General features: G+C 39.5%; 1 protein-coding gene across 1 annotated transcript in view; it reads right to left on the bottom strand.

The window, feature by feature from the left end:
• Window positions 1-26,338, bottom strand: part of SEMA6A (sema domain, transmembrane domain (TM), and cytoplasmic domain, (semaphorin) 6A) — an 84,211-nt gene that overhangs the window by 16,952 nt on the left and 40,921 nt on the right. The window contains exons 16-17 of the mRNA XM_006886665.1: window positions 25,305-25,325; window positions 19,409-19,573 (exon numbers count right to left, since the gene is read on the bottom strand). Coding sequence (XP_006886727.1) covers window positions 19,409-19,573; window positions 25,305-25,325 — 186 coding nt within the window. The remainder of the gene's footprint in view (window positions 1-19,408; window positions 19,574-25,304; window positions 25,326-26,338) is intronic.

The following is a 26,338-nucleotide window of genomic DNA, read 5'->3' as shown; positions in this document are numbered from 1 at the left end:
AATGTGAGGAGAATGTTCAATATAGATGGTTTAATGAAGTAGTTTGGTAGAGTGCAATTGTGTTAGCCAAGACTGGAAAAAATAAGGATTTAAACTGACAAACTCTTGGTAAGTGAGCTTAAATAAAATCAGCAGTATTACCATCACTTAGACCTTGTTAGATATACAGATTCTCGAAGTCTACCCAGACCTCCTGAATCAGAACCTCTGAGGTTAGAGAAAGCCAAAAATGTTGGTTTTAACAAGGAGGGTCTCCAAATGATTCTTAAGTCCACTAAAACATGACAAGTTGTACCCTTAATGACATAAATAGTGTTCAAGAAACCATAAATAGGTGTTTAGCCTTAAAGTACAACCTCACACACCACCAAGGCAATTTATAACCAGACTTTAGAAATGACTTATAAAATTAATAATAAATATGGTCTTCCTTGTTAAAAAATGAGTCATTAAAGAGTCTCATTTATGATATTTCTTTCCTGCATTTATCCATGCTGTACAGAGAGCGCTAAATTACTAAGTTATAATGAAAATTCAAAGAGACAAATTCCTCTTTCCTATGATGTCTGACAAAAGTGGGACATAGTCCTTAAAATATGGTGTCAATACTTATGTAGCTTTTCTTTAATGTTTTAAAGCAACATGCTACTTTGTTGACTAAAATGATCCAAGCCATGGCCTTTTCAGATATCTCATATGCATTTGCAAGTTGGACAATGAACATTTAAGCTGCTACATTTAAGTTGTGTTGTTCACAAAGAATACTGACTGCCAGAAGAACAGACAAATCTATTTTAGAAGAAATACAACTAGAACATTCTTCAGAAACCAGAATGGTTGAAACTATGTCTTGCTTACTTTGGACAAACATCAGAAAAACATGTTTGGTAAAAAGAGGGCCAGAAACAATGAAGGGAACTCTCAGTAAGAAAGACTGAAACAATATTTTTCAACAATGGGCTCAAACATATAAAAGAGATGGTCACAGAGATGGTCCAGGGATGGGAATGTTTTGCTATTATATATAGAGTTGCTGGGAATGGAAGCCAGACTCATTGTCAGCTAGCAAGAACTGATGTAGTACAATCAACCAGATTTTCAAGATGACAAAGTTGCTGGAAAAAGATTTTGAGTTTCCATTTGCATTGGCATAAAGATACAGAGGACAATTCTGCTGTGCCCAATGGATCTCCATGTCTTTCACCCTGGCCATCATGTAGTCCTCTAAAGTGGATTCACCCAGCTAAGATCAGATCCCAAGGACTGGAGGAAGTAGCAGCATATTTGATAGTGGCATGTAATAGAGGGACCTTTTCCTAAGACCTGCAATTAATGCCCCTTACAGATCAACTCTCCATTCAATCTCAAACTAAGGCCAACAGGTAACATCTTAAAATGCTTTAGGGATTGCTGAAATTTTCCCCTCCACTTCTTTTCCAAACAAGAAGATAAGCTGTAACTTGGATTCCCCTCCCCCTTTTTTATTCCTGGATGGAAAGCAGGACCTGAATTCATGTTTCATCCTCCAAATTAAAGTTCTGCTTTGTAATAATAAAGTTGCCAAGGACAACAGTGCACTCACCACAACTTGGCACTTACAGATCTGCTAAATTGAACGAAATCTGCAAATCCACAGAATCGCATGAGACATTTTAAGTTACATTAAATTTCTGCTGTGTGCTTTAAATCAAGGAGTGCAAGGCCTATCAGCACTTCTGGTATATTTATTACCTTAACAAATGTCAGATGATTGTGTTCAATGTTATCTATTATTTATGAATAATGAGAGGCTATAGAACTGGAAACGGCATGCTTTAATATGTCCAAAAGGTTAGGCATAATGCAGCTTGCTGCCCTATAAATTTCTTGACACCATTTTCCCTCCCAATAAAGCATTACCAGTGGTTGACTATTCTGAACTTTCATTGTTTCTCTGCAGTTTGTATGAATGCTTCTGATACCAGTGAAGAAATGTAATTTCAGATTCATGTTTTAAAAGGAATGCATCCTTTTTAAAAGTAAGAAATTGAAAATGATTGGAGTGGGCAAAAGTTCTTACCCATTAAAAAAAATAATCTCTGCGGATGGTAATTTCCCAGGCTGGGGACATAGAAAGAGCTTAAGCAATATTAATTAAGGATGACAATCTTTCACATTGGCTGCAGTTGGCTTTCTGACACCGATTAAGATCCTGTCTGTTGTGCACCTAATCTATATGAATGTATGCAGTGACATTTCACTGGTTCACTTTAGGGCCTTTCTACAATTGAAAATGCTGTATGATGAGGTTCATGTGGGTCCTCTCAAGAGTTCAGACAACTAGCATGCTTTGCAGGAGTTAACTGATTACAGCCTGTATCTCTCTGGGACCAATGAGCTGATGCAGCTTTTTCGTTCCCTTTCTCTGTGTGGTGATGACATGCATTGTGTATTCTAGACAACTCCTGCAGCTTTTGGGGTGATTTTCATGTATAGTATAAAAAAAGAAAGATGCTATCCTTAGGAAATTAACTGAATTCTGTAATTTTGTCTTTTGTTGACTATTTTGTCTATGAATAAGTTTTACTAAATAAAACTGATATAATGAACATTTCTCCCCCAACATGAAGCTAGAGTACCACAAAGAAAAGTACTGAGACTGCTCTTCCCCTGCTCCTCCCCTCATTGCCACAACGAAAAACCAAAACCCCCTGCTATCAATTTAACTACCAGAGACCTTCCACTGGCTTTCCAAGGCTGTAAATACTTTTTTACAAGAGATTTCCTCTTCTTTCTCTCATGGAGCAGCTGGGAGAATTGAACTGTTGGTCTTCTGGTTAGTAGCCTGAGACATTACGAACCACACCACCAGGACTACTTCCTATATATGATCTGAAATAGAGATGGTCTCTTCAGAACTTTATTGTTAGGACAAAGCAAATTTTCAATGAGTACAGTACAGTTGAACCAATGAAAAAGCATATTAAGACTACCCCAGATGTTTAGTTAACAAGATCATGCTTAAGACAGTCCCCATAATCCTTGAATGTGTCATTAAGCTGTCAGAGAACTTTGTCATTGTGTGTGGTTTGGGATAGAAGATGAGAGAATGAGAGAAAAAGGGATTGTGAGAAATGGGTGGGAGTGTGTAAAATCTATGTTAAGGACAAAGTAGCTCGGAGGAAAAAATGTCTACAGACTAAAGGAACATAGTACCTACCGACAGGGAATTGATTTTTTTTTCTCCCGCTTTTAGTACCTTAAGGTTTAAAGGATAAGATTTTTTAAAAAACCTTCATCTCCATAATAATTCTATTTAATACTTTTCTTTTTTAAAAATATATTTGATGATTGGTGAAAAAGTTTACCTGGTGTCTCTAGGAAAATCATTCAAGTATTGGTGTGTAGATCGAGGCAGGCAGGAAGGCAGAACAGCTTTCTACATGGCTGGAATTTAACTTTTTCCTTCTACCTTTTCCATAATAATTTCATCAAGACCTCAAATATATTCAGCAAGTTGTCAAGAGGATACAAAATTAATTAGATAAAATCTGCATCGATGTCTGCATGTGAAAGAACAGTTGCAGCCTTCCTCACAGCTCTTCAGTCTCCACTGCCTTCCAGAGCTCACACTCTCATATGTGAACTTCGACGTCATCTATGTAAAAGCTGTAAGACTTAACCTGCTTACAATGTAATTTTCCTCTATTCTTCAAAGAAAAACCAGGATCTACAAACATCACTTTCCTTGTAGGTGAGCAGCGTGAGGAGTTAGGCATCACGGAAGTGACTTGAGGCCTAAGCCACCATATCAAGGGTTGGCTACAGGGAGGGAAGTGCTGGACTGGGTAGGCAAGAATGGAAGGAGGATGCTGGTAGAGCAGGGCAGGGGACAAGACAAGACACATGGACCTGGGGGGAGGGATGGAGTAGGGTGGGGACTGACATTGAATCCACTGGTTACTTTTGTAATGGGGAATTGTCTTTCATTTGCTCCTTTTGGTAAAATGCTTGTCTGTCAGATATTGATCTAAAGCTGAGCATCCAAATTAAAATAAACTAGGAAGATGGCTTGGCCATCCACTTCCGAAATAACAGGCTTTCGAAACATTATGTGTAACATAGCACACTTAAGAGTAGACTAGCAGATATGGCACCTGAGGCTGAGCCCTCGACTTTGAAAATGCAAAGGAGGAGGAAAAATTGTAAGCAGACACTAATGATTGGAAAGTGGAATGTGAGAAGCATGATTATAGGAAGACTGTTAAGAAAGAAATAGAACACATAAATACTGACATACTGGGTATTGGTTAAATGAGATGGATTGGCAAGAGACATTTTGAATCACACATATGAACCATGCCAGAGAAGATCAGATGAGGAAAAATGGGGTTGCTTTCATAATTAAAAAGATCTTTTCTAGATTGATCTTAAAACACAATGTTGTGAGCAACAGAATAATACCCATATGCATTTAAGGAAGTCCAGTGAATATCACTATCATTCAAATATATGTACCAACAACCAGAACCAAAGAAAAAGAAACAGATGATTTCTTCCAACTTTTGCTCAAAGCACAGAGTATCAGAAAAATGTCTTACCTGTCTTTCATTGACTACACAAAGGCATTTGATGGTGTGGATCACAATAAATTGTACCTAACCTTGAGAAGAATAGGAATCCCAGAACACTTGATTGCGGTCATGTGAAATCTATACTTGGACCAGGAGGCAGTCATAAGAACAGAGTAAGGAAATACTGCATGGTTCAAAATCAAGAAAGGAGTGCAGGGATGCATCCTGTCTCCATACCTTTTCAATTTGTATGCAGAACAGATCATTCCAGAGTCTAAGCTTAGAAGGAGGAATGAGGCATCAAGAATGGAGGAAGATTCATCAACAACTTGCATTATGCAGATGACACAACAAGGCTGAAAATGAGGAAGACTTGAAGAATCTGCTGCAAAAATCAGGGATGGTAGTCTTCATTATGGACTGAAGCTCAACATCAAGAAGACAAAGAGTTTCACCACTGGGCCTACTGGCAGCACCATGATAGATGGAGAATAGATTGCGGTTCTAACATTTTAAACTTCCTTGGTTCCACAATCAACACTCTTGGTACCAGCAGTCAGGAAATCAAAATATGAATTGTACTAGGGAAGTATGTCAGGGACCTCTTCAGAGTGCTTAAGAGCAATGATGTCAATCTTGAGACTAAGGTGTGCCTGATCCAGGCCCTTTTTTTTCCCTTAGTTACTTTCTGAGCATCAGAGAGCTGGGTAGTGCCTAAGGATGACAGAAGATGAATTAATGTCTTTGAGTTGTGATTCTGGAGAAGAGTATTGAATATTACCATGGACCACCAGAACAAAGAGGTATATTTTGAAGAGGGTCAAACCAAGTTTCTCCTTGGAAGCAAGGATTTTGAAGTTCTGTCTCACATAGTTTGGTCATGTGGCCAAGAGGGACCAGTCTTTAGAGGACATCATGTTTAGAAGGGTGGAGGGGACAGCTCAGGAGAGGAAGACTTGAATGAGATGGGTTGACACAGTAACTGAGGTAACAGGGATAGGTGTGTTGAAGTCAGTGAGACTGGCTAAGGATAGGGTAGACAGGGTCCAGAGTTACTGGGTCGCTATGAGCTGCAGATGACTCAGTAGTACATAACAGCAACAATGAAATGTTGATCCACTTGTATTATTTTATAATTTCTCTCTAAGATTCCCTTAATTTCAAACTCAACTATGGATGAAAAGGCTGCAATATTCCATGCAACCCAATCCCATAACTTCAGGGACAGACAAACTCAAGTATGAACTTTAGCCTGCTTAGTAGTTTTACTTTGGGTAAAGTGGTTAGCTTGTCAAGGAGCATCTACTTGGAAAATGCCCATGTGTACCAAAAGAAAATTTATATCAAACACTGATGCAAAATTTCATTCTCCAGATCTGTTGTGTACCATCGAGTCAGAATTGATCCATAGCTGACCCTCCAGTGGGTTTTCAGAGGCATTTGATCACATAGGAGACTGCCCATCCTTCTTCTGTGGAGCAGCTGGTGGATTTGAACCAGATGCCTTTGGGATTGCTGCGGAGCTTCTTGCCACTAGGCCACCAGAGCTCCAAGATTAATCATCTATAAATAAGTAATTAACAAACTGAGTAGAATCTGAAGCACTTGCTGCAAAAGGTCAAAGGACTATAGTCTTTAATAGGGATTGAAGCTCAACATCAAGAAGACAAAGATTCTCACCACTGGGCCAATTGGAAGCATCCTATTAGATGGAGAAGAGATTGAGGTTGTTAACAATTATAGCTTGTTTGGACCCATAATCAAAACTCTTAACACCAGCAGTCAGGAAATAAAAAGATTAATTGCATTGGGAAAATCTGCTGTCACAGACCTCTGCAAAGTGTTGAAGAGCAACGATGTCAGTCTGGATACAAAGGTGCGCCTAATCTAGGCCATGGTCTTCTCAATTATTTGTTATGCTTTAGAGAGTTGGACAATGACTAAGGATGACAGAAGAATAATAGATGCCTTCGAGTTGTGGTGCTGGTCTAGAACACACCATGAACTGCCAAGAAAGCAAATAGGCCTGTCTTGGAGAGGGTGAAACCAAGTCTTTTCTTGGAGGCTAGGATTTTGAAGTTCCACCTCACTTACTTTGGGCACGTGGCCAGGAGAGATTGGTCCTTCGAGAAGCACATCATGTTCGGAAGGGTGGATGGACAGTGCAGGAGAGGGAGACCCCAGATGAGACAGACTGATACAGTAACTGGTGTGATGGGGGTTGGTGTGTCGGAATCAGTGAGACTGGCTCAGGACAGGGTAGCATTCAGAGCTGATGTACAAAGAGTTGCTATACATCACAAGCGACAATAACATATTATGACAGGTCTGGAAGCAGGAGTGACATCCACTTCCTAAATAACATGCCTCCAGAAACTTTATGAACTTTGATTAATGTCAATAGTTGTAGTAAGGCTTCAAGCCTTTTGTTTATAGGTTACTATGAGTCATGCTCGATTCTAAGGCAATCAACAAGAAGTTGTTGTTGTTATGTGCCGTCGAGTCGTTTGCGACTCATAGTGACCCTATGTACAACAGCCCTAAACCATGCTCTATCCTGTGCCAATTGCACTGGCCCCGACACACCCATACCAAGTACCCCAGTCACTTAATCAATCCATCTCATAGAGGGTCTTCCCCTCTTGCGCCATCCCTCCACCTTCCCAAGCATGATGACCCTCTCCAAGGACCTGTCCCTCCTTGCAACATGCCCAAAGTATGTCAGATGAAGTCTCAGAATCCTTGCCTCCAAGGAGTAGCTTGGTTTAACCCTCTCTAGGATGAATCTGTTTGTTTTCTTGGCAGTCCATGGTACATTCAGTACTCTTCTTCAGCACCACAGCTCAAAGGCATCAATTCTCCTTCTGTCCTCCCTAGTCATTGTCCAACTCTCTGATGCATAACAAGTGATTGCAAAGACTATGGCCTGTTGTTGTTGTTATGTGCCGTCGAGTCGTTTGCGACTCATAGTGACCCTATGTACAACAGCACAAAACTGTGCTCTATCCCGTGCCAATCTCTTTGCCTCTGACACACTCATCCCGATTACCCCAGTCACTGAATCAATCCACTTCATAGAGGGTCTTCCCCTCCTGCGCTGTCCCTCTGCTCTACCCAGCATGATGTCCTTCTCTAAAGACCTGTTTCTCCTTACAACATGTCCAAAGTATGTCAGGCAAAGCCCCAGAATCCTTGCCTCCAAGGAGTAGCTTGGTTTAACCCTCTCTAGGATGAATCTGTTTGTTTTCTTGGCAGTCCATGGAACATTCAATACTCTTCTTCAGCACCACAGCTCGAAGACGTCAATTCTCCTTCTATCCTCCCTAGTCATTGTCCAACTCTCTGATGCATAGCAAGTGATTGCAAAAACCATGGCCTGTATCAGGCGCACCTTAGTCTCCAGAGAGACACCGTTGTTCCTGAGTACTTTAGAGAGGTCCGTAACCGCAGGCTTTCCCATCGCAATACGTTTTTTGATTTCCTGGCTACTGGTGCCAAGAGTGTTGACCGTGGAGCCGAGCAAACTGAAGCTGTGAACACTCTCAATCTCTTCGCCATCCATCCTGATGCTACCGATTGGTCTGGTGGTGAGAATTTTTGTCTTCTTGACATTGAGCCTCAGTCCATACTGAAGGCTGCAGTCCTTGACCCTCTGCAGTAAGTGCATGAGGTCCTCCTCAGTTTCAGCGAGCAAAGTTGTGTCATCTGCATAACGCAGATTGTTGATAGATCATCCACCAATCCTAACGCCACACATGGATTTCACCTGATGGCCTGTTACTCAAACAATTTATTATCTACATCTAACTTGGAGAAACGATGTAAGTTATACAAGTGTCAAGGTCTTTTGTTCATAGGGTCACTATGAGTCTATGACTTGGTGGCACTTAACAACCACCACCATCTATAAAGGCGAGCTCTGGTGGATTAGTTGTAATCCAAAGGCATATAGTATGAATCACCATTTGCACCATGAGAGGAAGATAGGCAATCTCCTCCCACGTGATTTACAGCCTCTTAAAACTCACTGAGGCCCAACTTTGAGTCAGTTCTGACTTGATAGCATATAAAAACAGCTATCTATAAAGAAGCTCTGATGACAATGGTGTTTTTTCCTTACATTTTTTACTATACTGTTAATGGAAAGATCAGTTTAAATTTACAGCTGTTCTAAGAGAGAGCCATGGACAGTCTTATAAAGATTTATAGCCTCCGAAACTGAGTTGGAAATTGACTCAACAGTAGTAGCTTTTGTTTACCCACCTGTAAGAGAGTAGTGGTGGGTCAGTGGTAGAATTCTTCGTATCAAAAACACCCAAGTTTGATTTTTGGCCAATGCAGCTCAAGCACTGCTATCATCCATCTGTTAGTGGAAGCTTATATGCAACTGTGTGATGCTGAACATGTTTCAGAAAGCTCCTATACTAGTAAGCAGAAAATGCCTGGAAATACACTTCAGAAAAAACTGCCAATCAAAGAACCCTGTGGGTCACAGTGGTTGAATCTCATTGTACATGGCATTGTTAGGATTCAGAGGCCAACTCGCTGTAGCTAACATCCATACATCTTATATATATCTATCTATCTATCTATCTATCTATCTATCTATCTATCTATCTATCTATCTATCTATCTTAGTTTTAGTGCTGGAGAAAAGTACTGAGTATCCCACAGACTGCCAGAGAGCAAGCAGGTATATCTTGGTGAAAATGCAACTATCGTGCTAGCTGGAGGCAAAGATGATGAAGCTTCACCTGTCATATTCTGGACAGAGTGCTACGTAAGGCTATTACTTAGAAAGGGATAATATCATGCTTGGAAAGATGGGATGGGGACAGTCAGTGAGGGAGAGAAAGATCTCAATCAGATAGATTGACAAAGTGACTTCAAGAAAGCTCAATTATGTCAGAGATTATGAAGTTGGCACAGGATTTAGGTCTATTGTTTGTAAGGTTACAATGAGTAGGACCTAACAATATCCATCCGTCCATCCATTCATCCTTCTATCCATCTATCATCTGTTTACGCTTTTCTTTTTTCCACTCTCCTCATCATTTTTCTCTACTATCAACTATCTGCAGCCTAAACTTTGTAGCATATTTAAAGCTTGGGACAGCCTTTTCATTCTCAGTCCTTATCCTGGCTGACCATAAACTTTATCACTACTTGCCAGTGTATCATTATACTGTATGTTCATAGCTTTGTGTCTTGATCATATTCTTTATTCACCTTGTAATATCCATCTTTCCCTTTCTATTCCTAAATCAAATTGTTCCTTCAAGGCCCTATGAATCTTCTACCTAAACTAATTGCAAATTAGTTGTGCTTTGCTTTATACTCCTCTCACTCAGACTTCTCCTTGGCCCATCAACTGGGAGATGATCTGTGTAAGCTACCTGAGTGTCAGATTTATTTTGCATTCAAGGCCTACCTACTATTGCATTCAGTGTAAGGACTGCATACAACAGATGTCTGTCGAATGAATGATGAAAGACATTGGAAAAGGGTTTTGCCTTTCAAATCAGCATTACTGTCGCCATTATTAAAACTGATATTTTCTAGTGTTTTCTCCATTCCAGTTCTCCATTTTCAAAGCCAGAGAAATAAGGAAAATAAAAAGAAAGGCACCCCTAGTTTATGAGGAAAAACAAATGAAGATAGTAATAATAATTGATACAAATTTGAAGTTAATATTAAAAAGAATCAACAGTTTTTAACTGTGCCTGTTTTGGAACAGTTTAATTTGAGCTTTCTTCACCTTGGCGTGGTACTAGAGATATTACTGCCAATGTCAGACGGATTTTGGGCAAAAACAGAGTATCAGAGTCTTAAGAGTCTGTGTTTCATTGACTATGCAAAGGGATTTGACTGTGTGGATCACAACAAATTATGACTAACCTAAGAATGGGAATTCCCGAACACTTGACTGTGCTCATGTGAAACCTATACTTGGACCAGGAAGCAGTCTTCTGAACAGAGCAAGGAAACACTACATGGTTCAAAATAGGGAAAGGAGCGCATGCTTCAGGGATGTATCTTGTCTCCATATGTTTTCAATCTATATGCAGAACGATCATTTGGGAGGCTAGACTTTATGAAGAGGAATGTGGTTATCAGGATTGGAGGAAGGCTCATCAACAACTTGTGTTGTAGATGACACAACCTTGCTTGCTGAAAGTGCTACAGGTGGTCAAGGACTGTAATCTTCAATATGGATTGAAGCTCATGAAGACAAAGATTCTAACTATTAGGCTAAGTGGCAGTGATATGATAGGTGGAGAAGGGACTGAGGTTAACAATTTCAGCTTGCTTGGCTCCACAATCAACACTCTTGGCACCAGAAATCAGGAAATCAAAAGATGAACTGCACTGGGAAAATCTGCTGCCAGGGACCTTTTTTAAGTGCTAAAGAGTAATGATGTCAATCTATGGACCTTGGTGTGCCTGATCCAGGCTATGGTCTTTGTAATTACGTGCTATTCATTAGAGAGCTGGGTAATGACTAAGGATGACAGAAGAAGAATTGATGCCATTGAGTTGTGGTGCTGGAGAAGAGTATTGAACATACTATGGACTGCCAAGAAAACAACTAAGTCTGTCTTTAAGAGGGTTTAAATCATGTTCCTCATTGGAGGCAAGGATTTTGAAGTTCCATCTCACATACTTTGGCCATGTTGCAAGGAGAGGCCAGTCATTGGAAAAGGACATCATGCTTGGAAGGGTGGAAGGACGGCATAGGACATGAAGACCGCAGGTGAGATATATTGGAATTCTAACTAGAGTAATGGGGTAGGTGTGTCGGAGTCAGGGAGACTGGCTCAGGACAGCGCAGGGTTCAGAGCTATTATGTAGGGTCACTCCGGTGACTCGAGACACAACAACCATCAAAGTTAATAGTTTAAATTACAATCTTTCAAACATGTATAACTTTTTGTGATCTTTCACTAAAATAATGACAAAAATATTCTTTTGTAATTTAAAGCACAAATGTAAACTGAGACTGTGTCCTCTTTCTTATCTTATCATTAAGTTCTCAACAACCTCTTCAGTAGGATTGCCAGATTTTGCAAATAAAAACACAAGATACCCAGTTAAATTTGAATTTCAGATAAGCATGAATACCTCCCCCCCACACTATGTCCTATACAGTATTCAAAAGCAAAACCCAAACTACCACCATTGAGTTAATTCCCACTCTGTTGGATTTCCACAGAAACTGCCCATCTTTCTCTCATAGAGTTGCTAGTGAACTTGAACCACTGGCCTTTTGATTAGCAACATAATAAATTATGCCAGCATTATGGTTTATCTGAAATTCAAATTCTGTATTTTATTCACTAACTCTACTTTTCAACTCTCATACAGTGTGCTGCTAATGAGTCCCACAGATATTCTTAAGAACAACTCTCAGCTTTTGGAGATTAAGATAGTTTGTTTAAAAGAGAGTAATAAAAATGATACAAAATCTTTATGTGGCAGTCACAGTACTATTTATAAACCTTAAAACAAACAAACAAGAATGCTTATGGACCAATTTAAGAAGCTATATTTCCATTAAAACTAAAGCAAATTACCATTCAGATTTTTATGAACCCTAATGGATACCTTTCCTCTAGAGTGGAAAAAAAAATACTGAGTTTAAAAAAGGAGGACTTTAGTCTACAGGGAATTATGCTGCTAACTCAAAGATGGTGCCTCGCACTCAGTTCCGATCCACCAGTGGCTCCTTCTGCTGAAGGTTATCTCCTGTGCAGTTTGCATCGCAATTCCAAAGGCAGCTCGTTCAAACCCACCAGCTACTCTACAGGAGAAGAATGGACAGCCTCCTCCTGTGTGCTTGCTATCTCATTGGAGGGTCAGCTATGGGTTAGTTCCAACTCTGGGGCACACAACAATAATGGCTCCTTGAGAGGAAGGAAGAAGAGTAATCTGTGCAATTTATAGCATTGGAAAACCCATTGGAGGGTCAGCTATGGTCTGGTTCTGACTTGATGGCGATGAGACAGGGCAGACAGTTCAAAAAAGTTTTTATCAGAGTAAGAGTTAACACTAAAAAAGTGTTCCTTAGAGTCTGTGTCTAGTAAAAACAGTAAGTTAGGTTGTTAACTGAAAGGCTGGAAGTTTAAGTCTACCTGGAAGTGCCCCAGGAGAATGGCCTATATTTACCCCTGAAGAATTAGCCACAGAAAACCATATAGAATATAATTCTACTCTGATATACACAGGGTCATGATCCAGGAAGCAGGTGGCTTTCATGGTTTTTTACTGCTAACCATGCATGCTTTTACCTAGTTCAGTTGTAGTTTTGTTGTTAAGTGGATATCCACAATCTTCTCCCTTCACTAACAGTACTCTCTATAGGACAAAGCCCTCCCTCACTTTGGATTCTCCTTTGGAGAATCTCTGACTCTATCATCACACTTAAAAAATGGCTTTGCCTATAATAATACTAATTTTACTAATCCATGCAAATGTGTGTGGATACACACATACTGCATATTAAAAAATGAAGGAAAAAAATAAAAGACATAAAGCTCAGCCTATTGAGAAACGGCCCAATCTGGCAGCATTTCCACAAAATTGTAAATTCTGAATTCTGTATGAAACCTCCCCCACTTTCTCACCCACTCTGTGATCTATTACTGCTATACTGCTAATCTATTTCCTCAGCATTGAGGAAAATGACCAAGGAAAAAAGAGTTGAAAACCTGTTTCAGAGTGCTATTACTTTTTAAATACTCTTACCGTATATGTGCATACAAGTTGTCTTCAGTTATCTAATGTCTCTCCCCCCTCCCCCAATCTATAGTATATGGTTTCACCAGATCCATAAAGACAATGATGGTTGTAAAGACTCTTGGTTTTGCTTTGCTGACTGCCTGTGTTTCATCTATCTGGAGAGTTGATATTTCTTGGACAGACATATCTGCTATCTCCAGCATATCACCAACTTCTTATTGGTACCCAGGACTGTGCTGTGGAGTATAAATATTTCCTGAGACATCTTAGAAAATATTTTTGTTACAGTAATGTTGTTATACAAATGACAGAGAAAATTCCACTCAAGGTTAGGTATCAGGGAGAAACAAGAAAGTAATTTCCCTTCCTTTATTAGTGTCATCAGGAATACTTTTTTCTACAAGTGAAATCAGTGATATAAAAATAGATGGGTGTCAAGGAATCACTTTCTCCATGGGAAGTACCAGGATGCTCTGAAATCCTACGTCTATTAAGACTTTAATGAGTGCTAAAATGCAAGAGTGTATTTGGATTACATCTGACTCTATCTAACACTAAAATGAGGCTGTCTCGTGCTCTTTCTTAATAGAGAAAGCATGGCTCTGTGGGTTTGGGATACAATATAGCCAAAGCTTGAACGAGAGTAAAGATAAAGAACAGCAAAAAAATAGGGCAGTGCCGGGCCAGGGGAATACTCAGCATTACAGATACTGAAAAAGCCAACAGAAACCACAGGAGCTAAAGATACACTTTCCTGAAGCCACAATTTGGATAATAACTAGCTGTAGTCTCCCCTTGGTACTTGCTATTGGAGTGGCAAGAGCGCTTGCCAGATGCTTAAGAATCCTAGAGTGACTAATTTCTTTTTCATCTAAATCCATTTTATTAAAAATTCTTACCTCACCTAACTTGTCAGTCCTGATCACAAAGTTCAGTAGTTGAAAGAAGAATCAGAGAACAATAGCTCATATAACCACGATACTCACGGTGATGTTTTTTTATTCACTGGTTTTGCAGTGCCCAACCAACAGAGAGGATGGTGGTTACAACATCTCTTTCTTTCATCTGGCCTAAACACCGTTCTAGGTAGTGGTTTAATCCTCACTTTAATTGACCTAGGCCAGGCTTACCCAGATTTTAGCCGCTGAACTACCAGTTTTATACTTTTAACATGGGACACATGCTAGCATCAAAGCAGGTGACCTGAATCCACTGGTGGCTTCCAGGAAGAAAGGTCTGAGAGTTTTCTGTAAAAATTACAGTAAAAAAAAAACACCCCAAAACCCAAAACTCCCATGAAAAAGGGGTTATCATTCATGGGGTTACTACAGTTGATGGAAAGAGAGTAATGAATTTTGTATTATGTCCTTATCAAAAATGGAAAGAAATCATTACTTTTCATGGATAGACAATAACCATAAAAATAAAATTCACCAAAAACAAAGCAATGCTAAATTTTAGCTAGGTACAGCTGCACAGCAATGCCCCCAGTGGAAAGCCTATGTTGTGTCTAAAAGGAATAGAAGCAGTTTCAGGGAAATGGTAATGATGAAGCACTCGACTCAGAATTTTTCTTTGACATAACCAAGAAGGATAAAATATATATGAAAATGGTATCATTTCCCACCACATGACTCAGTATTATTAAAGGTCATAATGTTCCCAAATCATTCTATGTAAATTGGTAAATATGTCAGTTGGTGGCAATACTGTTGTAGGCTATAGTATACTTTCTGAATAAATAATTGATTATAAAGAGGATTGTTGATAAACTTTGTGATTCATGAAATTCCTCTTAGCCTTGTGTTGTGATGTAACGGTGTATTAATTATCTTTTAGATTTTCAGATTGTTAGTGGAATATATTATCTTCCTACAGTAAAAGTTACTTTACAAATAACTTGTACATTGATTAAAATATATTCAGCATTTCCCAAATTGTTTAAAATTATTCATTTGGCCTGTAACTTGCATTATCTTCCATCTTTTTCTTCTCTGCAGTGAGCGTATTTTTTTTTACTAAATATAATAATGTGATAATGTTGTTGTTTTTTGCCGTCAAGTTGAGCACTATTCATAGCGACCCTATGAACAAAAGGCCTGAAGCCTTTCTATAATTATCATCATTTCGCCAAGTTCATAGTGTTTCCAATGTGATAATAGCTTACTTTTAACGATTTCCCAGACTATCTTGGATGAGATGGAGTGACATAGTGACTGTATGGCAATGTGGGTAGGTGTGTCAGAGACAGGTTGGGTCAGGATAGGGCAGGTTCAGAGCTAATATTCATAGGGTTGCTATGAGTCTTAGTGATGCGACAGCACCTAACAACAGTAACACAAATATACTATGGTTTTAGCATTTACAGTCAATACATACATGAGTTTACAATAAAGATCTCTTTCACTATATTGACTATTTCATCTTTTTTTTCAGGGAGCTCACAAGAACTGTACATAACAAAGTTTGAATTAAGAAGAGGTTTTCTTCCTCTCAAAAGTTATTCTTGTGTCTTAACAGCGGCCATCAGTGCTTATGTTTTATATTTATGTTACACAACTCTCTGTTCTGAACCAGATCTGAACCTGGCTAATTCTCTCTTATCTTGCCGTCTTGTTGAAAACTAGGTCTTATACCATTGTTACTTGTAGTAAGAAACAGGAGGTACAGAAGTGGCTATTTGTTCTCAGCACTGCTTATCCTAAAAAAGAAAGTGCTTATTTCTCTTGCCGTGGAGTGAATTGGGGGGGGGGGGTAAAAGGGGGAAGCCAGATCTAAAAATAAGTTGGATTTTCTTTCTTATTCATCTGCAATTAAAGCCTCTTTGTAACTACCCATTACCACCTCAATAGTTATAGGATGAATAAATAATATATATTTTTAAATGTGGCAAAACCAACAAAGAAGTAACTAGGGCTGCATCCAATTTATCAACTTGGTGATTAAAGGGCTGGCTCGAGAGGCTCCAGACATCTAGGGACCAAGAGATAAAACAGAGCAGTTGGCTGTGTTTGTACTAATGAATCTAGGGCTTGAAAGATATCAGGCAATTTTAAAGAAAAGCAGCAAGGACAAGAGACATTAGACAAGGCCAGCAGGGTAATGAAGGGCAAGGCCAGTTACTGAGAGAGAAAATTACTTCATTTTCTGTGATAATGCTTCTGCGTGCTTGGCAGGTCTCTTCTGGCGCTTTGTTAGTATGAGTATGTGTACATATGGCATTCTAACGCTACTCACAATGTACAGGGAAGAGCCTTGGAACATTCCACACAGGGGCAGAGGGCCTGGGTCTATTATTTTGAAAGGGGGAGGCTAAGAACAATGGTAGCAGAAGGGGGGTTAGACTGCCAGGTGAGGGACGGTGCTGTGACAGAATGTGAGGGACGCACAGGATCAAATCAATAGGAAAGACACAGCAAGGAAAAGAAAAAGACAAGCAAACATACTCTGGAAATGTGGAATTGCTCAGCAGGGGGTTTTGGTGGGTCAGAGTGTGGGGCCAGAGGCCACAGTGGCGCTCAGCCATCTGAAGAACCGTTGGGTTTGTTTGGCCCTTTTTCAGCAGCCAAAATAAAAAGGGCACCCAGCACTTGACTCCTCCTCAGCTGGTCAGTGGACGCATTTTCTGCTTAGCAGAGAAATGTGAGGTATTTTGAAACAATTCCAGAGTATATTTAGCTCTAAAAGCTGGGGCACACAAATGTCACATTCCCATGAGACAATCGAAAAAGCGCACCAGTCGGAGGCCCTCAGAAAACCCAGGGAACTCTCACATCCCAGGAGAAGCTGCACACACGGATGTGACATCATCAAGGCACCAACATTAGGGAATGGAAAGAAGCAACAGGACCACATATCGATTCAAGTCCAGGAACATCATAATGAGTCAGAAAAGAAACGAGACTTTTCCAAAGGATTAACACGGTTGCCAAGCCATACCACACAGTGCTTGGCAAAACAAAACAAAAGTTTGAAATAAATCATGAACATTGAAAATAAAAACAATTCATAGCAAATGGAAATCAAAATCATAAAAAATCATGGTAAAAGGAACATTAAGCTACATTTTTTTCATTTCTGCATAAAAACTCATTGGCATTGCCCCATCAAAGCACATAATCATTTGTCACCAATCAAACCCACATTTGATGGGGCAAGGCAAGGAGTTAATAGCACAGGAACAGTGAACATGTTAAACACCCATGCAATCACCTCTGCCACCATTGTCTGACAATATGTAGACTGCTTCCAGCTTTGTCAATATTCATAATAGGTCCCAGGAGAATGAACAATGTTGAATTTTAAAATGATCAGTCAAAGTGTTAATTGGATTCTCTGATAACCCCCATTCCTTGGGAGAGTTAATTATTGGTGACAATTCAGGATGCCCCATCAGTGACGTGAGGAGTAAATTACTGCAACCAACAGCAAGAAATCTGGATGACATGTTTAATGCTTTACTGGAAAGGCTGGCTTCTGTTGCTTTTTTTGTTGTTTGCTCCCCTCCCCCAGAAAGTCACTGTGTGCAAACACACAGGAGTTGTACTGAGCTGTCTCTTCTTGAGAAACCAGCCAAGACTAACACATCTGAGGTCTGGAGCCACACATAACAAATAATGGCGCATTCTAAGGATGGTTTCTCTGGTCCATTACACATCAGTCTAGTGCTTTCTCAGGACAGCTTCAGTTCGAGGGACCCTTCACCTTAAAGGGATTGAGAAGTCATTACACTCTCGTGCCTTCTCTCCCCTTTTTTTAAAGACTTGGAGCAGTATATACTAATGAAGCCTGCAGAAGAATAGTGCAATTGACTAAGGGGACATGCTCAAGAACAAGGTCCTCTCCAAACCAGTTGCTACGGAGTGAGTCATTCCCAAATCATGAGTTACAGAACAGAACTAAACACTATAGTGTCCAGAAGGCTTTTCTTTTCTTTTCTTTTTTTTTTAAAGCCGACTGACAGGCCTTTTACTGGAGGTGTGCCTAGGGGGCTCTGAATTGCTGGCCTTTTGGTTAGTGAACAAATGGTTGACTGTGCCACTGGAGACACCGAAGAATAAGACAAAAGGGGATAAAGGCTGACATTTTGGCTTGGGAAGCACAGCTTTCTTGGGATGAAGAGCAACAGAGAGGATGGACATTCAGACCCTATAGAAGGAAAGCTGGAAATGCATATGTGGGTAAGGATGATGAAGGTAGAAGCCAGGAGGAGGAGGAGCCAGAAGCTAAGAGTCACTGTGCCCTTGAGACTCAAAACCTTGGTTGGAAGAAACTCTTGAAAACATATAAAAGTAAACAATTCTGAATTGGGGGGGAAACAGCTCAGTAACATAACTGGTCTTTTCAGTCTCTGATTTACAAGACTGTTTCCTGGACAAGTAAAGGCCTCTTTGGTTGCAGCTGCAACTAAAGTAGGATGTGTTACTAGAAGCAGCAAAGGGCGAGAAAGGAGATGACATTTCCTGTCTCTAGTTAAGCAAAGAAAGCAAGGGAGAATTTAGGACAGTTCACAGTAGAGTCCCTTTCATTTAGTGTGGCTTCCTTTCCGTTTTAAATGCATAGCAATTCTGCTTGATTAAATAACATATTTTTGTTTTAGCTCTTGTCCTCTTCGGGCAATTATACAGTTATGTCTGAGGACCTCGGCTCTATTCAAATTCAGCACCAGGCAAGAGGGAGAGATGCTACTAGCCAGAAAAGACTTTGCCCTGCTATTTCTCAATTCACCAATTAAAGGGCCTTTACTTAGATTAGATTCACGTGCCAAAGCCCCCACTGTGTTCCATTACATGATGGTGGGAAAACAGGCCCCAAATCACAGAATGAGGCTAAGATGGGTGGAAAGGGATCACAGGAGCCAGAAGCTACTTTGCGCCAAGCCACACATCTTGTGGGTGGAGGAAGCTTATGATGTGTTATTTGTTTTGTGTGGCTCCTCCCCAGTCAGGGAGCCCGTGAGGATCAGGCCTAGCACAGCGCCTTGCACCTCGCTCTGTTCTGTTACACTGTCGGTGTGCACTGGTGGTTCCTACCTGATTCAGCTGGAAGCAGTTACATAGTCCTCCCCTCTTTTCCCTCCCTCTCCCCCAGAGGAAGAGGTGCTTCCAAGGCCTTACCCTTCTTGTCTTGGTGATTATGGGAAGACACTGCCCCCGATGGGTCTGTGCTGTCAAATGAATGGAGCCAGTCCTTCGAGTCCAGCTTTCCTCCCTCAGACTTATACCCCTCTTGAGCCATGGAGTCTGACGTAGTGGTGCTGGGCAAGAGGGAACTGGAGTGCCCTGTTTTCATTACAAATACAGTTAGGGAAACATCACTGGAGAGACTCACAGCACAGTTCTTTCCATCAGAAGCTAGGAGAGCAGCACTCAAGCTGGACAACAGTCTGCAGGTTCACCCTAGAAGTGACTGGACTTAGCAGGTGATTCAGGGGAGTGTTCCAGGCCAGAGCCTGTCTCTGTTTCTCACCAGGTGAGCCTAGGGGAATCACTGAACCTCAATGGGCCTGAGGGTTCCTACTGTACAAAATGAGAATTATGATACTTACCTCCCAGTATGGATGGGAGTACAAAATAATGTATGAAAGCACATGTGTCTGACACATAGAAGGTGAACAAAAAATGGTGCTGTTCTCTGCTGGTGTCCTGCAACACTAAAGGCAGAACAGGCCCACTATGGGGGCACTGTACATGACCAACCAGCACAGGTTCATAGCACTGGATGACCTGCTGTCCCATCATAAACAGTTCAGTTGGCCCAAACGCCCCTCATGTATGTTTGCATATTACTTCCAGTCTTCGGCATCAACTCCACAAGCCTTTGCACTGAGATGGAGGCCTCACTGTTACAAGATTGGTGTGGCTGTGCCTTCTAAATTGTATCTAATGAAAGGCAGTCTGCATGGTTCAGATATATTGTTCATAATGTTGCTATGAGTAAAAACTGACTCGATGGCACCTAACAGCAACAACAACAGTTATTTTATGACTCAACTGGATCTCGGGAGAGGTTTTTGAGACATCAAAATTATTGACAGAGAAGATTCAGATGAGATGGCTTTCAGAGACCCAGAGCAACCTTCCAGAACTACTGAAGACGGATGTTTACACTGAAGTTAAGGCAGCAGCTCTGGGGATTTCCTGCGACTCCATTCTTCAACTTGCCTTTCCATCTTCTGCAAAGTTAAATGCAGATTCTATCAGCTGCTTTGATCTAAGTTCTCAGGATGATATCTGGAAGCCCCTTTTGTTCTCTTTGATGGAAATGAAATGGAACTCGGTATTGACATTAAAGTAAAATTTCTGCCAAATTAATGTTTCTAAAGCTATCTCCTGGATTTTTAAAAAGACATCAGACCAATCAGTATGACCCTGTTACTGGTGCCTTTGGTAGAAAATCGGATAGGTTCACAATAATGCCAAACTGCTTCTGTGCCAGGGTGCAATCACCAGGTACATGGTAGCAACAATAAAGGCCAGCAGAAAGATTTCTTATGATGATAAATGCATTGCATTGTACTCTTTTAAAACTGTTATTGGAAGATGGACTTGCAGGAGATTTTGCAACTATGAATTGCAGACATAAAAAAAAAAGATGTTAAAAAAAAGATCACTTAGCTTCTTAAAATTTGGATAGTAAGAAAAAGGTAAGCCAAAGATTCCTTTGGTTACATGTATAAAAACCTGTGTTGTTTATTTTATTTTATTTTATTTTATTTCTTTTTTTTTTTGTGAACCAGGGATGGCCCTCATAAAGCTTCAAACATCCTTTTGTTGCAAATTGTTTGGTTCATCTGCAACTGCTAGAAGAACTTTCATTGAAAACTCAGGAAAGAGCTTTGGAGCTAGACTTTTTGTTTTTAAATTTTGAGATCTCACAACTCATCTCAAAATACAGATAAGAGAAGGAGGGAAATGAGCCTGAGTAATGGAAATTCAGAAATTCCCTTTACATCCTTTTTGCTTATCTGAGGTCTAAAACATAGCATGTATTTTTCAAACCTGAGATCAAGACTGCTCTAATGAAACATATGGTCTAGAGAGAATTCAGCACCCAGGGTAAGCAAACAATTAGCAACAGCTTTGTAGGGAGTGAGAAAGAAAAAAGAAAGACACCCCCCCCCAAAAAAAATCTCTCCAAGTAGCAAGAATTTCTTTTACCTGAGTTGTTATGCATTTTTAGCATTTCCCATTTTACTGTGTTCAAGGGGCAATTTTATGTTGATGCCATAAGTATGGTTTAGGGAGAACATTTCTTAATACGGTAATCTAGGGGAAATATATGCCTAAGGGACACATTCTCTGTAGAAAGATTTCTTGGACCATATGCTGCAAATACATGGAAAACTCACTGGTAATGGAAAGCAATGGCTACGAAAGGAAATGAATGTGGACCAGATGGTAGTTAGGTAGGGAAATGTTTTACACAAATGTGAGAAATCAGCCTCTTCCTCTGTACCACTGAAGTGTTAGTCTAATACCCACCACATCTTTATTTTTTTATATGTAAATCTAGAGAAACCATGCATCTGATTCAGCGTGGAGAAAAAAGTCGAGCAGCATGAAGCTTGTAATCTTTTAAACTTATGCTTGAGGATAGGGAACATGTCTCAATGGTGAATTAAACAGTTGGAGAAGGCAACGCCTGATTCTCAAAACTTTCAGAACCACCAGGTGTAAGCTCCATTAAGCAGCAGCCCTTACTTTGAAATCAGTCATCAAAGCTGTGTATTATTACCTCTCCAAGCTTAAAAAATGTTAAAAGGAAACCACTTGCACTTCTTCTTATAACCTGATTTTAATGGCAGTCTTAATTTTATGCATTCCCAAAGAGACTTTGTAACCAAAATAATGCTACAAAAATAATTTTTTGGAGAATATGGTATTGTATGTTAACAGCTTTGGAACTTAAAATATTACTCTGCTAGTCCCATATTTTACTCAATGGAGCTATAAAATTTGAAGATAATTTTAAAAGTCAACTTTTGTATGCATCATATTGTTTCTCTGAATCTACAAACAATTGTGATTTGAGAGGTTAGAGACCCTTCAAACTACTCTAACCTATTAATCACCACAGTCGAATTAGACACAAAGAAGAGACACTAAAAGCAATACAGAAGACAAGGAAGGAAGGGAAATAGGGCCCAATTCACTAAAAAAAAAAAAGTTCTTGTACATGTAATCCTCTAGCGTGCAGCTTTTGTCTACATGGTGAACTGAAATGATCATTTTTTTGAGCAGTTCTGATTTTATGGTTTGCTACTGAGCTGTCACTGAAAACATGCAAAGGACAAAGCTAGAAGCTAAAAGTTCACTTTGGACTTCCTGGTTAGATTCCAAGTCTACAGTCATATGTAACAGAATATCAATCAAATCATTCCCGTGATTCTACTTTTTCCAGCACCTAGTATAGTGTCTACAAGATAGTAGATACTAAACAAGTATTTGCTGAGTAAATGAACTGAAGATATCTTCAGTCTATTAACTGGGAACTCAGATGGCATAATGGTTAAAACACTGCTGTTAACAGAAAGGTATGTGGCTTGAGTTTATCAGTGGTTCTGGGTTAGTAAGGACCTGTTGATCTGCTCCTGGGGGAGAGGGGAGGGTCAGCCTGAGATACCCTATGTGCATTATCTTCTGCTCTGTAAGGGATTACTGGAGGTGTAATCCACAGGAACTTGCAGTGCTGACCCAAACGCAGCATCCCTCTGCCAGTTCAAATCCACCAGTGTCTTTCCAGGAGAAAGATGAACAGTTTTTTTCCATAGGGGGAAAACTCAATGGAAGGTCAACTATGAATCATTGACAGCACTGAGTTTGAGTTTTATAAAGGTCACAATCAACTTGAAAGCACACAACAGCTTGGAAATAAGTATCTATTTATTGCAATCATTTATGAACAAAAGAATCTCTACGTTTTTCTAAGTATTGTCTGGACCAGCCCTAATTTTGATGATCAATTAACCGTCTCTTCACATCACATTAGATAAATTGAGCCTGAAATGGACAGCTGAAAGAAAAATCCCAAATCCTTTTAAAAAGTTTCATCACAGAAAGAGCTAGCTGATCAGAACAGAAGATGAATGGACATTGTCTTTTAAAGTGTTAATATGGAAGAATTAATAAGTTCTGTTCATTTTATAAAAGGAAAGAAAAAGATCTGTAGCTTGGAGAGGAATTTTTGTTCATGAAGAACATCCCATGGTGTAATTATCTTCATGAGAAGTTACCTGGGAGCTAAAACTGGTCAGAGTATGATTGATGAATGATGGAGAGGTTACTGCTTCAATTATATTCTCTAGTTCTGAAGTTCTCAGTATCTGCTAAGGATTGTTCAATTATAGGGACTGATTGCAAAGTATGATATGGGAGGAGGTGCTAAGTGGCCTCTCTTTCTGAATGGGCAGGTAAAGCTAGACGACACTGTCTCCTGAAAAATTATTTCCTCTAGTCCTTGTTGTTCAGTGTTCTAGCCTGAATCATAGATCCGAGAGTATTAAAGGTGGGCAGACTTTGTGGGCTCAGCTAGTTCACACAGCTTTATAACTCAAGCAGGCCAGTCAGGAGAAATCCAGCACTGCATTTCCTATCTGCATTAACCAGATGTGGGGTGAGTACTTTCACAGAGTTGTGTCATACCTTTGCAACCATCTAGATCTATGTCTTTGCATCCTCAAGCTCTCTTTCTTTTTTGTTCTTTCTTCGTGTCCTCTCTTCTATTATCTACCCCTATATTTAAATAAGGGCACTCTGGTGACCTAGTCAGTAGGGAGTAGGGCTGACTAACTCAAAAGTAGCCCCTCTCAGTTCAAAACCGCCTGTAGCTCTGCAGGAGAAAAGATGGGCAATCTCCTTCCATGAGACTTACAGCCTTTCAAATGCTGCTGAAGGGTCAGCTATGAGTCATCTTCAACTCAGTGTCAGTGAGAGATTTAAATAAAGATCATCCTGAAACGTGTACATTTTAATAGATCTTAAAAATATAAACTATAAAATGTCTACTTATCAGTGAAATTCATAGTCTCCAATATAATGCAGAAGCTTAAATTTTCCACAGAATGTGTTTTTCATGTTGTATTTCAAAGCACAGGTAGAGTTTAAACTAATAAATAAGGGGAGAGGGTGGGTAAATGAAAATGTAAGTGGAACAACTACATTTCAACTTATAAAGAGCTCAGAATATTCTGTTTATGCACTTTCTAGCTTTGTTTAATATAGTAGCTGTGTATTTCAGAAGAGGCACAATGGACTGAATCCTGTTTGCACATCATTTCCACTGCGTCACTCTTCTTTGTATATATTCTGAAGAAACTGTATTGAAAACATGTCTAAATATTCAGACTCTCATAAACTTCAAACTGTGACAGTTAATTTCATGTTCTATTGTGTAGTTTCGTCTTATAGGAACTAAGACTTTAAACTCATTAAAGATTTTCCCTGTATTATCTTGAAAGTACGAATTTGGGGACATGATATTCTCTGATAGCTGAGGAGCTATGGTCTATTAGTTGTAATTACTACTCTTCTCTCTTGAGTATACTTATATAAAAAATTTTTCTTCTCCCTCCAGAAATTATTAAATATATTTTTCAAATTCCCTGTGGTTGATTGTATACTATTCAGTCTCTCACAGAATGGCCTCATAAGGCAGAGTGATTTTTTAAAAGCAATAATGAAATCTAAAAATCATTTTAGTGAATTGGGACCCTGAAGAATCTGGCCCATAATGTTTAGAAATGAAAACTATGAACTATCACAGGATGAGTCACTAGAAAATTAAAAAAGAAGGAAGAAGAAAGAAGGAAATCCATAAACTGACCATACACTGTGTTGTAAGACATTTCATGATCTGGTAGAGGAGTTGAAATGTCTATAAAAAAATAATGAGGATAAAAAAATTAATTAAAGAAGAAACCCAAAGTTTGAAAATACTCAAGAGGATTAGTGAAGCAGAATTTCCTAAACAGATTGTCACTAATAGAAAGTATGAGACTAATATCTTCCTTACCATTCAGTGCCACAAAGGAATCTGAAAGACAAAGGGGAGGAGAAGGTTACTTTATGTTTTATATACTCAGTGTGATTTACATACTCAGTGGAAGTGAATAATACAAAGCCCTATTAATATATGGTCCCCAATATGAAGGAAGTGCTTGTTAATTCCTGCTTGTAACATGAGACACTTTCTACTCAGTCCAATTACTTTTCTGCCTTCACACCTTTGTATCTCTTCTCCAAGTGTATTTCCTCAAAATCAGCACCTTTGCCAAAAGGCAGAGAAAAAGTAAGAGTTGCAGAAGGAGTGGTAACTATTATTATATTATATGTGATTCAAAGACTGTAAGCTCTCATCCACACATGGGGATGTGTAGGTAGATGAGACAAGCGACACGTGAACTACACTTGCATTTTTCCTCACGCGCTCTCTCAGTACATCCGGGCAACCACGCTCTCCGAGGGCACCTCTCCTCATGTTCTCTCTCAGTACATCCTTGCAACTATGCTATAAGGAACAGTCCAGTCTCATAATGGTCTGTACTCAACAGCTTTTTTTTGCCTTAAACTAAAACAGCCACAAGCACAGATTCAGATAAAATACAAGTAACATTATTTTGGCAATGATACTGTCTGCTATGCTAATTATCTTAAGTCCTAAATATTTTATGTGAAAATATAATAAATAAGAACATTACTTCTGACAATATCGATTAGTAAACAAACACACAGGCACATGTATGTGGAGATAATACTGCCTATATATCTTTGTCTATCTCATTATATCTGACTTCTAAAATATGTATAGTAGAAAATATTAACGGTAGCCTAGAGTCTGAAATTTCAGTACTTATAGCTCAAAGATGTACAGAACTATGTATCTATGCTTTTCATCACAGAATCAAACATCAAAACTAGTACAGTTCTATTCTCTTAGGACCTGTTTTTTGGTGCCACTTTGAAGGCAACCTTCTTAATATTCAGGATATATAACATTTAAAACCCTTAATACTAAATGGAACTTCTAGAAGGATGGCATTATTTTCT

This window comes from Elephantulus edwardii, unplaced genomic scaffold (genome assembly GCF_000299155.1).
Source record: "Elephantulus edwardii isolate Elephantulus edwardi_28Jun2011 unplaced genomic scaffold, EleEdw1.0 scaffold00050, whole genome shotgun sequence".
In the NCBI taxonomy this organism is placed as follows: Eukaryota; Metazoa; Chordata; class Mammalia; order Macroscelidea; family Macroscelididae; genus Elephantulus; species Elephantulus edwardii.
This window is presented reverse-complemented; position numbering and strand designations above follow the sequence as displayed.